We start from the raw sequence: 15,503 nt of genomic DNA, 5'->3' as shown, positions 1-15,503 counted from the left end.
ATTCCACTTCCACCACCGGATTTATATAATGATCATTGGCTCCTTCCATGTGTTTTGAAAGGTTGTCTTGGTTAATACAACGTTAAGAAGTTTAATATGAAATCGAACATCTGGATCATGGAACAAGATAGATGGAGATTGGTAACGAAGCCTTTTTGCGACGTTCGAGGAATATTATCTATGGAGGAATATCATTTAGTAATGCGAACTCATCCTTTGTGTTGCACGGGAAATGGTGAAATTATCTTTTGTAGATTAATGGATGATATTCATCATGATCTTTCAATTTATAATATCGAAGACAAAGATTTATTACGAAATCTTATAAATTGAATTATCATGAGTTTATGTTGTTTTCTCAAGATGTAACATGTTTGGATAGCTTATGTTTTCCTAGATAAAATTAAATTAATGTCTTTTTTTTTCCCACATGGTGTCTGATATCCTTATTGGAGTCCGAGGCCCTATTTGGGGCGCTCCCTATCAAGGATTTTTTCATACCTAGGGCTTGAATCCGAGATCTTTAGTGAAGAGGAGCAGCCATCCACTACACCACGTTCTTTGATAGTTAAGTTTGGTAATGTACGTTGTCTTTAATTAGTATTATTCTTCTCATTCATATTTTTATTTTGTTTCTATTTGTTTTTGTTTCAATGATTTTGTGATATTGCAACTCAGTATTTCGGATTATGGATTTTAAAATGCCGACTTTAAGTGATAATAACTCGGTTTTAACCTATAAATTATCCAAACATATTGAGGCTATGGGAAGAAATTACACATTCTCGTAATCACTTACACTAGCAATAAATTGTTGTCGTTTAGTATTATAGATGATCCATGATCCATATGTTCGATTCTTTACGCGTTGGGAGCTTTTTCAATTCATCTGACTTAATGTCAAAATATATAATTGTAGAATTTCGACACAATGTCCCGGGAATTGTTATTCAATGAGTAGACACAATAAAACGAGCCATACATCATTATTATAACCTTGTAGTCATCAACTTTGCTATTAAATTTATTCATTTTTCAATATTTAGATGACTTATACTTATTGGGATGATATATAAAATCAACCCTCTATTTATTGTTTTTTAAAGCATATGTCAAGTCAGACATAAACAAGTAAAAAGGGACGGAGAGAGGGAGTATAAGAGATGGAAAAGAAAAAGGATTCTTTAATTTCCTTTAATATGGTTTATACTAGGAATAAACAAACGGTGCCAAATAATAAACTTAATTACCAAATAAAAAAGGATTGATTTATGCAAATTAATATCCCTTTTATTTAATAAAGTGAGAAACATTTTTAAAAAAAAAAAAATTGGTTAAACATTAATTGCTACTCAGAAATATTTTTCAAATTGGTTAAGGGTATTTTAATTGACACAGGTTTGTTTAATTTATTGCTAATTCAGCCTCCTTCTACTCATACGCGATGAAACCTAATACAAGAAATCCTATTTTTCCCGAAGAAATAATTTTCGAAATATTTTCATGGCTTCCTGTCAAGTCGTTGGTGCAATTCAGATGCGTTTCGAAAATAATCTATTCTCTTATGTTGGAATCAGAATTCGTAGATATTCATCACCGTCGTTCTATGATTCGTGATGGTGGAACAAAATTCCTATTACGAAAAATAGAAGGTTTTTACACAATTGAGCGAAACGAAGATGGAAAAAACTATAAATGGAACCCTAATAATCGTTATGATTATGTAATGTATGCTAATGGTTTGTTTTGCATGTGGAAAGATAATGTGGAAACCCCTAGAATTTGGAATCCGAGTACAAGGGAAGTAATACGTCTTCCCAATCTAAGAAGATGTGGAAGCACAATTGATCCTTTAATGTATAATTATTCATTAGGTTATGAACCCGAAGAAAAAAAATATAAAGTATTGATGACACAAGAATTTAAGAGAGGAAGTAGGCCCACAAAAAATTGGGTATTCACATTAAGTATAGACGAAGAATGGAGAGAGATTGAAAGTACGGTTGATTTTGTCCCCTCTTTTAATCGAAGAGTTTGTGTCAACGGAGTTATCTATATGTTGGATTACAAGATTAATAAGGCTATTGTTGCATTTGATGTTAAAGGTGAAAAGTTTAGAATTATCAAATTATGGAAGAATTTTGGTTCTAATAATTTCGGGGATTACAATCTGATAGATGTGAATGGAAAATTAGGAGTCGTGAACAATTCAAAGTTGTTTGGTGAAGAGAATTTGTGGATTTTAAGAAATTCTCGATGGAGGAGACATATCATTCGCTTTACTCAAGAAGTTGAGTTGGGTTATTATACTAGTAAAGAAATTTGCAATTCTTGTGATGGAGAGATTGTATTTATCGTGTCAGAATCGTATTTTTCGGCATTATATATTTATGATATTAGGAAAAATAGTTGGAAATATTTGAAAATTCAGCAGTTACCAGAAAAGGGTTGTATTTACGATGTTTTTTGTTTTGCAGAAAGTGTATTCTCATCACCAAGTTTAAGAATTTTAAGATATTTGGACTTGTAATCTTCCTATTTTAATTTTATGTTATGATTTCCTTGTTATAATAGTATAAGTTATATATTATATATAGTTACAGCTTGTTTGGATGATTGTGACCTATTATATTGAATCGTATTGTTTGTTTTGATGGTTAAATTTATTAGATATAACGACTGATTTGATTTGATGTTGTTACTATCTATTATTTCTCCGTTGAATATCATAGCTCTCCATGGCTTTGAAACGGGTTGAAACTCCATTGGATGTTATAGCTCTCCATGGTTTTGAAACGGATTGAAAATGTAAGAATGATTCGAATCTAGGAGGGTGTCAGGGTATTCACCCGAATCCTCTCGGCAAAAAATTATATTGTATATATAAGATATATGTTTTTAAATGTGTATATATAGATTTTGAATCTCCTCATTACAAGACTAGAGGGTCGTCGACTCAGTGGTTTAGTGAGTTCAAAATTCACCTTAAGATTGCAAGTTTAAATCCTAAGAACTATACTTTTATGTTTCAAGCCCCCTTAACAAATATTCAAAATTCGTCACATTTTACTTGAACAGAGAATCAATATTTATATTATTGAATATGCATCAGTACAAAATATAGGATCGCTTCAAACCAATCGTTCATAAATCATGATAGAAAATTGCATAAGATAAAGTACTATTGAAAACTATTATTTAATAATCTTATTGAAAACTATATAATAAAAGTGGAAGACAAAACATAATGAAAAAGATTCAGAACTCTATTGAGTAAAAAAAAAAAAATAAGGAAAAAGTCAAAGTCTAAACATTTTTTGTCTTCAGTCTCATAATTGTGAAAAATATTTGTGATCTAACCTTTTAATTTGTCTAATCAAAATATTTTGAAAAATTACAACATGATATGTGTAGTATTCTTATTTATCTGTTGCTTTGAAAAGATTTTTAAAATCATATATACTAAGTCTCAATTTATGTAGTATAGTTCGTATTTTGAGAGTCAATTTTTTCTATTTAAACCATGGATTTGAATATATAATCTTTATATTTTTAAAATAAAATTTATACATTTGAAAACTACGTAAAAAAAATATGACTCCCTCCGTCCACTTTTACATATCCACTATATTTAAAATGTATTTATTTAATTTAAAATTTCAAAATATAATTATCTAGTTTAACAATATTCACTTCTGAATGCATTTTTCAAATAATTGAATTTATTATATTCGAAAAGTGATGTACTAAAATTGTCATTCTATTTATTACTCCATAAAGTCATGTGCAAGTCAATATTGAACAAGTTAAGTGTCAAGTCAATATTAAACAAGTAAAAAATCAAAATATAATTAACAAATTCAACTTAAGACATGAAAAATAACAATCAAACTAAAACTATAAAGTGGTTTTCTCAACATCTCTTTATAAATTATATAATCTGATAAAGATAAATATTATCATGATAATCTTTTTTGGAAAAAAAATTATACAATTTCTAATATTATTTTTGGTTTGGTGGACAACCATACTCACTCTTGTAAACACACACACACATAGGGTAACCTACAATTTTCTCCACACACTCTGTTGACATATAATTTTCTCCATATTTATCGTAACATAGGGAGCCACAATATAATACATTTCCATCCTTGCAAGCAATTTGAAGTTCTGTTTCACATACAATCCCATTTGTTAAGGGCATTTGTGTCATTATCAACATAGCTGCAAAAATAAAAATAATAAATATTAAGAAAATTTGTCCATAGCATTGAAATACAAAATCAATGGATCGAGAATTTAAATCTTGATCTTCTATAGTTTTATTTATAATATGATCGATCGCTTTCTCTTTAATTAGTGTAAGAATACAAAAATCACAAGAAGGAAAAAATCAATGAAGAAAAAAGTTTTTTTTTTTTTTAAATTTTAGTGCAATGAAAAAGAAACTTGACACCAATGAGAAAACAATTATGGTTCAAGTTGAAAAGCAAATAGAAATTATAATAATTGTGTACATACCATAAATGTAAGTAATGAGAAAAATAGAATAGACACCAAAGTTTTCCATTGATGAATATTTTTTAGTGAATAAAATAGTCAGTTCAATCATTTTTTTATACTACAATTTAGGAGGTTGTACTTAATTGTAGTAACTGAAATATTTAATACTAGAGATTTTCTTAATGACAAGTAATTAAAACAATATATTATGTTGACCAATATATAAATAGAGGAGAATTTACTTGACAAACATTTTTTAATTTTTAGTTAAATCAATATTAATTATTTTTGTCTGTTTTTAAATTTGTATATATGCTATAATATTATTAAACTTATTATGAAAAAATATTTCTTGAATAGAATTCATGATTCGCGTTAGAAATTCAATATTTGAAAATTGCTTAGAAAGTGTACAGTTTAGAGTTATGGAAAAAATGTTTGATTACACAAAATTATTTGGCATCTTATGTGAGTGCTTATATTTATGCAAATATGAGAAATTTTATTATATCAAATAATAAGAGTTATATAGTTTGGATTTTAGTTCTAGAAGACGTAAAATTTTATCATATCAAATAATAAGAGTTATATAGTTTGATTTTAGTTCTAGAAGACGTTAGGATAGTTTCTGGTAAAATAGTCATAACATTTTACTCTGAATTCCAAATGATGCAAATTTGGTGGCATGGAAAAAAGACTCATAGACCGTCATGGGACACCTAATTCATCATATGATGAGAGATATTATTTATTGTGTATTGGCCGCTATGCAATATATTTATTATTTAGTACGACACAAAAATCTCCATTCTTTCGTCTTAATTTATTTAATATAGTTTGATTTGACTCGAAATTTAAGAAAGAAGGACATATTTTCAATATTTGTGTGGCTATAAATCATTTCATAAAAATAAAATAGGCATTTTAAAATTAAATTGTTACTAAATATAGAAATGTGTCAATCTACGAGTTGATATGACCAACCATAGATTGGTTTACGATTCCTAAAATGCAACTCTATCTCCTTTAACCTTTGCTGCTACAACTTTGCCACTTGTTCCAAATGAATTCTAAATATTGAATCAAATCAAATGACTTTTGTCAAATTAATTTCACCACTAAATCAATACTAATTGGAAAACTAAGTGAGTTTTATTAAAATAATTTCATCACTAAATCAATACTAATTGGAAAACTAAGATGCCAAGTGACCAATTTATATTTTACATAAGAGTACTATATATATATATATATATATATATACACACATTGATATTACACTATGATTAATCATGGTAGTTAAAATAAGTAACCTCAAAATCAAAATGGATCAACATTTGTAGAACTAATAAATTTAAAAACTGCAAAAAAATAAGAAAAAAAAGTTGAAAATGACATAAAAAAGATAAAGAATTAAGTATTTAACCATAATAACAAAAACAAAAAATACTTAAATAAAGGGTTAAGTGACTAAACAGGACATGACAACACTTACTAAGACAATAACTTAAACGAAATAAGACATGACGAAACAAACCCTAACAAGGAAAGAGTTAACCTACCTCACCCTGTCCTGCTCTATCGCCATCCCTTTCGATAAATTTGTCTTCTTCTTGAATCTAGAAGTGAGTGAGCTACTTCCTCTTCCTCTTGTTCTTCTTGACACTGATTTTAGGAAAACATAAGCTATCCAAACATGTTGCATCACAATATAAATACTCTTTTTTAACAAATTGTTGTTGTTTAGGATTATAAATGGAAACATTTTGATGCCCTGGTCCAACAAATATCAATTCACCATTCTCCTTGCAACACAAAAACTTAGTATGTGTAATAAAATAATGTTTGCAACATATCGTTGGTACGTTGCAAAGTTTCATTAACCATTTCCAACCATCTACGTCTATGGTCCAAATGTCTAGGTCAAAATTGTCACTACTTGTCATGCCACCGTATAAACTAAGACAATCTTTCACATTAGTCAAACGAAACCACTCATCATTACTACGTATGAAATTTGGTTTTGGAAGTATCTTCAGTTCGTCTGATTTCACATCAAAATATATAATTGTAGAATTTTTACTTACGTTCAAGTCAAATTTACGAAGTTTTCGATGCAAAGACCAATATACACAACCCTCAACATTAACACCTTCAGCCCATTCATATGAACAAAATTTAGTTTCTTGTTCTATAGTAGGAAGAACTTGCTTTAATATAGGGAGATTTGTTTGCTTCCTCCAATAATTCCCGTTCGAGCAAACAACATAAAACGAGTTATAAATCAATATAACCTTGCAATCATCTGTAGTAGAGTCATAACACAACCCACAAGCACGAGGAAATACATATTTCTTCACATGTGAACATGATGCTAGCTCTTGGCATTGTCTAGTCGATGGATTCCACAAAACAAACTTCTTAAAAGCTCTAGGGTTCTTTAATAGTACCAATCCATTATATGAGCATAAGACATTAGCATTTTCGAATCCTTTTAGTGGAAATTCTTGCCCCTCTATTGTAACGTTGGGATATTCTAAGTTTATAAACTTGAATTCATCCCAACTACATCCTTGTGATGACAAGCACTTTACACGTCCTAACGCGTTGGATTGATCAAGAATCGTTTTCTTGAATTCATATGTAGAGATTATAGCATTCCATGACGTAGAAACAGATTGAAAACGTAACAAAGATTTAACGGAAAGTCTAGTAAGAATGCAAACTAGGCTAGCACGTGGAACACTATTAGTGGATTTCTTTTTTGACATTATGTCTAATATCTAATATTTGCTGCTGTTGGAGAAGTGTGGCGTAGAAATATAAATATTGAAAGGGCTTTCTATTAGGGTTTTTTTTCGTATAAGTTAATTAATTTATAAAAGGAAAATAATTCTTTTAAGAAAAATAGGATTTTTGAAGAAATTGTTTTAGTGAAGGAAAAGGATTTCTTTTTTCCTTTTAGTTAATGATTTGGGATTGATTTGTATTAGGATTCCATATATAGAAATAAGAGTTTAAGTTATATGCAATAACAGAAAATACGTAATTACATTATTTACAAGTAAAATATATTTTTTCAAAGAGACACTATTCACAAGACGACTTGTCAAACTCCACGTCATCACAAGACGGACTTTAATTTTAAAAAATTAAATCGACAGGATTAAATTGATTGATGTGGAGCAAATATCGAATGCAAGTAATTATTTATCGTGTTATGTTTCAAATTTGATCTTATTTGAGGTATACTTAGGTGTTAAATTGTATGTTTTATTGTTGAAATTCAAAGATAAAGTTATTGATTTTGAACAAAAAATTATTCACGTCAAAGTACTGGTATGAGTTCGATTCTCATTGTCCCTCGAGAGAAAATAGAGGAAGTTTCTTTAAGAGGCAAATTAGGTGTGAGTCATAGTCCAATCAGACATGAAGAGTTTAAAGTTAAATTGATTCTAAATATAAATAAATTATTCTTTTTAAAACGGACTAAAACGGATATAGTATCACATAAACAATAATTTGTTTTACACTAAAACAGAACTAAGGAGTGACCTGTGGTTTGGGCTTCAGCAACATATATAGATTCCTCTGAGGTGATTTCTCTTTCTCTGGCAAAAGCTTCGATTTCACTTCCGAAATTGCCCTTATCGCCTTCTTCTTATACGAATAACATCGATCAGAGGCTCGGAAATCATGCTCAGTGATAGAACAAAGACAAGTAAGAACCAGAAGATCAACACATTGTCATTGGCAGGTCAATTGGTGAGATGATTGATGATGCATTCACAGGGGCAAGCAGACATGTCGACAATGACCTGCTCGTTGTTTACTAGTAGATTGTATGTGGATTGCTAGTGGTTCAATCCTATGTTTACTCATAAAGATGCAGTATGTACCTTTGTCACCAATGCCAGGGAAATCAGTGAAATTTGTATCCATAGAATCGCATTTCAGGCATGTTTTCTTATGTAAATAGAACACCATCGAACTCTGTTGCGTGTCTGGCCTAGACTTCCAGGCTCACATATGTGCTTTCTAGTTCATCGTCCCGTCTTTGCTTATCCCACAAATCTGAATTACTCCTCCTGGAACTTCCACACATAACGAATGTGTTAAAAACTTGAACAAGAAAAGAGTGTATGCACTCAGAATGACAACTTCTCCTCGATATATTCATGGACTTAAGTACTCGAGCGTTGTATCAACTAGATCATTTTCTTTGCTTTGATGTAAGGCCAATAGCTCTAGCACCTCATGGATATCTTTTGAGAATGGTTTCGAATTATCACCTGATAGAAATTCTTGGACCAAACTGTTTATCTCAATCAGACTGCAGCCCGGTGTTTTCTTCATGCTTTTACTTCTAATGAACTTCCGCATCCTTGATACACCATCCCATTTTCCGAGATCTGCATAAATGTTAGCGAGTAGAATGTAGTTCCCTGTATCTTCAGGTTCGAGCTCTAACAGATGTTCCATTGCTATAACTGCTATTTCAAGATTGCGATGAGTTCTGCAAGAACTCAACAGAGAACCCCATATAGCAGAGTCAGGCTTAACCGGCATGGTCTTGATGATTGCAAGAGCTCGTTCAAGCCGTCCTGTACGCCCAAGAATATCAACCAGACAACCATAATGCTCTATCCCGGGCTCTATGTTGTAATCGTTTTTCATGGAATCAAAGTACCTCAAACCGTCATCACAAAGACCAGCATGCGCACAAGCACATAGAAGACCAACGAATGTGATCTCATTCGGTTCAACAGCAGACCTCTGCATTTCATGAAACAGCTTCAACGCTTCTTGAGCTCTACCATGATTCGCTAGGCCTCCAATCATCGTACTCCAGGAGATCACATCTCTTTCAGACATCTGATTAAACAACTGCCAAGCCTCGTTTACACTTCCACATTTCGCGTACATTTCCATCAACGCATTACAAACAGAAGTCTTCCTCAAATACCCATATTTCTCCGCATAGAAATGAATCCACTTCCCTAACTCAAGCGCTCCAAGTTGCGCACAAGCAGGTAAAACTGAAACCAAACTAATCCAATCCGGTTTCACACCAACCATTTGCATCCTCCTAAAAACATCCAAAGCATCTCCATAACACCCCGTTTTCGTGTACCCCGAAATCATAGCAGTCCAAGAAACAATACTCTTAACCGGCATTACATCAAACAATGCTCTCGCCTTCCTCACTTGACGCAACCTTACATGTCCACAAATTAAACTATTCCATGAAATCACATCTCTATCAGACATTTCATCAAACACCATATGTGCATCCCTCATTCGATCACATTTAACATACATATCCAATAACGAATTCGCTATCACATTACTACAATACAACCCAAACTTCCATACATGAACATGAAATTGTTCACCTACATCAACACGCAAAATTGCACTACATGATCTAATAACAAATGGATACGTATATTCATCGGGAGAAATTGTACATATCATCATTTGCTTATACACGTTGATACATGAAATATATCTATGTTTATGTGTATAAGCTCTGATTATTGAGTTGTATAAATAGTTATTTGGATCTTCAACTTGTTTGAATAGCAATTTTGCATATTCTATTTCTCCATTTTTGTCACAAATCTCAACCATTTTGGTTACCAAGTAACTACTCTGTGAAAGAGAAAATTTGACAATTTGGGCATGAATTTTCTTCAAAAAACTTGTGCTCTTGCAGTTCTTCAACACAGGTATAAACATATCTTCCAGTCCATTGGCTGTTAAAAATCCAAATTTCATGTTCATGATTTCTCTACCTGTTTGTGTCTGGCTCAAGAGTAAGAACACTGGAGGTTATGCGAGTATTAAATTTTACCTAGCTTATGATATGTTTTGATAAGAGAAAATGCATAAGTAGCCTCAGCCTATGCCCGAAATCCCTGAGACACACCTAATCTTTACTAAGGTCTTGTTACTCCGAACTTATTTTTCAATTAATTTTCTACTCCTTTTCGGCCTACGTGGCACTATCCTTGAAGAAATTGTCAACACGCGCTGGACCCACAAGATAGTGTCACGTAGACCAAAAAGGGGTAGAAAATTATAAATAAAATAAGTTTGAGGAGTAATAGGACCTTAGTAAATGTTAGGTGTGTCTCAGGGATTTTGGGCATAAATTGAGGGTACTTATGCATTTTCCCTTTTGATAATTGATTAGGAAATAAATTATTGATATATAAAATTAATTTGGTATGTAAGTTGTAATTTAGAAACCTTAGAGGATGATATAACAAATACATAAATAGCTAATTTTTGTATAATATAATATGTAGATTCACTTATAACTAATCCCTACAAATATACTCATACTCAACAAGACAATAACGCGTAGACGTCAACAAATCTGGTTAGACAAAGAATAGAGATAAACAAACTTAAAAGATTACCTTAAGCTTGGTTGATAGTTGTTTCAGTCCTAGCTAGCTTCATGATCTAGAAAATCGATGATTAGTTTGAGAGTGTCAAAGAAAAGATAAATCGGCCTTTTTATATAGTATAAGAAAAATTAGATAGTTATATAGAGAATTAGCAGGATCATCATGTTACTATAGGTCCGGATGAAAGGAGAACAAAGGTATTAAGAAAAAGAATTTCCTAAAGATTTAAAAGTACTGCAATCTTAAAGTAACTAGTGAATCTATATTATCGAATGATATGGAAGACGGTCCGAACATACACACTTTAAATTTATATTATTACATATAGCTTCATTGAATTATATACATCAACTCATTATTATCAATTTTAACACTTCTATTAAAACACATAACCATTTATTAATAACATCAGTTTCAACTGTAAAAATCGTTCTACAATAACTTATTTTTAATCAACTAACACAAACGTGATCCATATATCTTTTTAAATAAAAGTAAAACATGCAAATTTCTCATATCCATATAGTCTAATAATTATGAAAATATTCATAGAAAAATATGTAAATTTTCTAATCTACATTTGGTGGTGGACATGTTGGCTTGTCATATTTGTAGAAGCAAGTACAAAAAACTTGTCCTTTTTGTTTCTCCACACACTGTGAAGTAACAAAATTTTCTCCAAATACAATATGGCAAAGTGATTGACAATGTGGTAATTCTGCTTCTGAACAAGCAAAATCAATAACTTCATATGGGCATACAGTTTGAGCATTTGTTGACAGAACTTGAGTCATTATGAAAATACCTGCAAAATGATATATACACTAGAAGTGTTATAAAAACAATATATTATTTATAACTCAATAATTTTGACACAAAATATGTGTGGAAACTTCTAGTTGAATTTTCGATGTTCAATCCGTCTCTCGCACATGTTGGAAATCTTGCAGAAAATACTTGATTATTGAAATTCTCATAGCTTGAGGTATGTCAAAGATATTGTCCTTAAGGATAATCCCGTGTAGTTGTATACATCAACAAGTCTTTCTAGTGTAAAACTAGAAACCAGAAACTAACAAAGATTTTTAAAAATAGAACTCAACACAAGAATTTATCTTGGAAATTAATGAGACAAAAAAATGTTGAAGTGTGTGATTATTTCATCTAAAGTTTAAGTTGTTAGAGATAACATATTCTCTACTCCCCCCTCCCCACATGTGCGCTTGATTTTTTATGTGGATCAAGCACGTAGAAATTCTTTGATATGGATGACGGTGAGATTTGATCTAACTACTCTGATATCATATGAAGTGTGTAACAATCTCATTTAAAACTTTAAGCTGATAGAAAAAACATACTTTTATTATTTAATTATATTCTCAAGATAAAGGAATAATAATTAATTTATGGCTAATAAATGTCATAAAAGTCATTTGTACAATTTAGTACGTATACCATATTGAATTTACTTCAAACGTTTTGACGATACTCATTTTTTACCAAAATTAATTGTAGGAGTTGCAAGAAGAAAAATGATTTTCATTCCTTTGAGATATCAAATATATTTTGCCAACAACACAATCTTCCAATTTAAATATTCATTCGACCTCCAAGAAAATTTTAACCAAAACAAAGTAAAATCAAGTCTAGATAAATCATACTACTAATATATAATTCTTACTCAAGTTAAACAACTTCTCAATCCTTATAAACTCTATGCAATTTAAACATTGTTAATAAATGTATTTGAGTTTATGTCAGAATCGATAAAGATAAATATAAGGTATACAAAATTCAAATTTCTAGATTCACTGATATCCAAAATAATTAGAAGTTAAATCCAGCCTCCAATCCATCATCGGAAAATTCTAAAAAAATAAAATTTCGATTGAAATTGTAGGAAAACACACACACATATATATACACTCACCAAATGACGATGAATCAGAGTAAGCAAACAGCGATAAAAGCAAAGATGTAAACATTCAAAAGAAACAAAACAAAAGACATAAGCACTTACGTCATAAAGAAAGAGACAGAAAGAGAATCTCATCAAAGGAGACAAGGACAAGCACTTGGACAGCTCACCTTATCTATTCATGGTTAAAGAATTTTATCTTGTCGGTCATTCTTTTCGGAAAGACCGATATATATATATATCACAAAAGTAAATAGCAATTATAGGTTTATACGTACCAAAAATATAAGCAATGAGAGAAATGGAACAACGAAAAGATGCACTGATTTTTTCCATTGCAGAAATTTTAGTGAATATAAGAAGTAGCAACTTCACTAATCTTTTTATATATGCTAGAATATAGAGGAGAATGCACTAATAGAGAGAATAATTTATAATAGGAAAATTATTGATGAAAAATCAAAGTTAGATTAGTTTATTAATTACCCTTAATTATTAATTAATATGTAGGATATGGAAAGCATAAGTTAAAAATATTTTGCTCCCGTTCTATATTCGTTATCATGTTTCACTTTTTTGACAAATAAATTATGTGAACTTGAACTAGCGTTTTAAAATTATATTTATTAATTAAATTAATATGAGAAAAGTTGTTACTTGCAAAACTTATTATATAGTATTTAATATTTAAATTTTAAATAGTAAATATTGAGTTGATCTAATCCAATTTAACTTTGAAAATGAGTTAAATTTATTTTTACAAAACATGACAACTAATTTGGAACGGAGAAAATTTTTTTTCTAATTTAAGAGGGAGTCTAATAATAATAAATGTTTTAAGTATTTTTACTTACAATTTGAATAAGGGTGAGATTGACTTATCCATAATTATGTGTTAGTCTTCTTTTTCTTGCCCCTTTTGTTTTTGGAAAATTGACTTAAAAGAGAAGTTAGACTTTTTTTATATTTTAAATTTTAATTATATATGCTTAAATAGAAATTAATACATAGGGAAAAAGAAAAAAATAAGTAAGCATTTTTCACTTTTAATATTAACACTGATAACACATGTTATTGCTTGATGAACTCAGATGAATCAGCACACAGTTATATGTGAATCACATTATTTTAGAAATTGCTTTCGAAAACCCCCAACTCAAATAACACATATTTAAGAACATACAAATAATAGACATAACAAAACCAATTTCTCATCCATATAATCTACGATAACAACACACATCCATATAATCTACAATAACAATATATATACTCAATGTAATTTTCTCATATGAGATTTGAAAAAAAGTAAAGTGTACATAGATTTTACCCTTAATTCTTGAAAGTAAAACGATTGTTTCTGAAAGACACCAACTCAGATAACACATGTCAAAAACTATACAATCTATAGACATAACAAAACCAATTTCTCATTCATATAATAATACTACACTAACATACCCTGAAAAAAGTAAAATATACACAAATTTATTTCTGAAAGACTTCCAACTCAGATAACACAAATCAAAGAACATACAAACAATACACATAACAAAACCAGTTTATCATCCATATAATCGATCTATTACACTAATATACCCTGAAAAAGATTAAATATATACACATATGTTTCTGAAAGACTCCTGACTCAGACAACGCATATCAAAGAGCATACAAATAATAAACCTAACAAAACCAATTTCTCATCCATACAATAATCGTATTACATACATTTCCATAACAAAGTATGTAATTAATTAATTTCTAATAAATATTTGGTGGTGGACATAGTTTGTCACTCTTGTAGAAGCAAACACAAGTAGCTGCAATTCCTAATTTTTTTAACACACAATATGCAGTAATATAATTTTCTCCAAACTCCATCTGGCAACGTGATTGACAACCTGGTAATTCTATTTCAGTACAAGGAAAATTAATAACTTCATAAGGACATACAGTTTGAGTATTTGTTGAGAGAACCTCAGTCGTTACGAAAATAGCTGTAAAATGAAACACGATAAGTATTATTTAGCATAGTATATAATATATTACACATCATAACACAATTAGGCATGTATAAGATCGGGATCAAAATTACTAAATTCTATTGAAACGGAATACACTCAATTATTAGAAGAAAATAGCAATTGTAGGTATACATACCAAAAATGTAAGCAATGGAACAATGAAAAGATAAACTTAAATTTTCCATTGATGAAGAATTTATTTTTTGTTTAGTGAATAAAAAAATAGTCACTTCACTTATCTTTTTATAATAATTGAATTTAAGGCGATTGAAGTAATAGAGATATAATTATCTATAATAGGAAAACTCTTGATGAAAATCAGATTTAAATCATGTCATTATTACAAATTAATTAATATGAAGAATATGGAACACTATATCTACTGTTGTATTTTTTATTTCCATTCTTTTGTAGAGGCTAAAAAGGAATTAAACTAAGGCCTCATTTATTGTTTTCATTACTATATATTAAGACATCTAAATCTGAATGTATATCTGATTGATAATGCACATCTAAATATATTTTTGTCACATAGAACAAATATATGATATATTTATTTATTCAATTCTATACATATTTAAGTGCCTCTTTATACACATCCCAAATTAGAGGAGATGAATATCAGTTAATACC

The 15,503-nt window shown here is 29.9% G+C and overlaps 2 protein-coding genes across 2 annotated transcripts; one reads left to right on the top strand and one right to left on the bottom strand.

Moving 5' to 3' along the window:
* Positions 1 to 1,444: 1,444 nt before the first annotated feature.
* On the top strand, positions 1,445 to 2,542 carry LOC125871649 (putative F-box protein At1g32420). Its single transcript, XM_049552287.1, has one exon. It carries the CDS (start codon positions 1,445 to 1,447, stop codon positions 2,528 to 2,530), a length of 1,086 nt encoding a protein of 361 aa, XP_049408244.1. The 3' UTR covers positions 2,531 to 2,542.
* A 5,525-nt stretch (positions 2,543 to 8,067) lies between these two features.
* On the bottom strand, positions 8,068 to 10,313 carry LOC125870962 (pentatricopeptide repeat-containing protein At2g20540). The gene has a single exon (XM_049551519.1). The coding sequence runs from the start codon at positions 10,291 to 10,293 to the stop codon at positions 8,683 to 8,685; it is 1,611 nt and encodes a 536-aa protein (XP_049407476.1). The 5' UTR covers positions 10,294 to 10,313; the 3' UTR covers positions 8,068 to 8,682.
* Between the last annotated feature and the right edge of the window lie 5,190 nt (positions 10,314 to 15,503).

This window comes from Solanum stenotomum, chromosome 7 (genome assembly GCF_019186545.1).
Source record: "Solanum stenotomum isolate F172 chromosome 7, ASM1918654v1, whole genome shotgun sequence".
NCBI classification, from domain to species: Eukaryota; Viridiplantae; Streptophyta; class Magnoliopsida; order Solanales; family Solanaceae; genus Solanum; species Solanum stenotomum.
The sequence above is the reverse complement of the archived record's forward strand: the minus strand, read 5'-3'. Positions and strand labels throughout refer to the sequence as shown.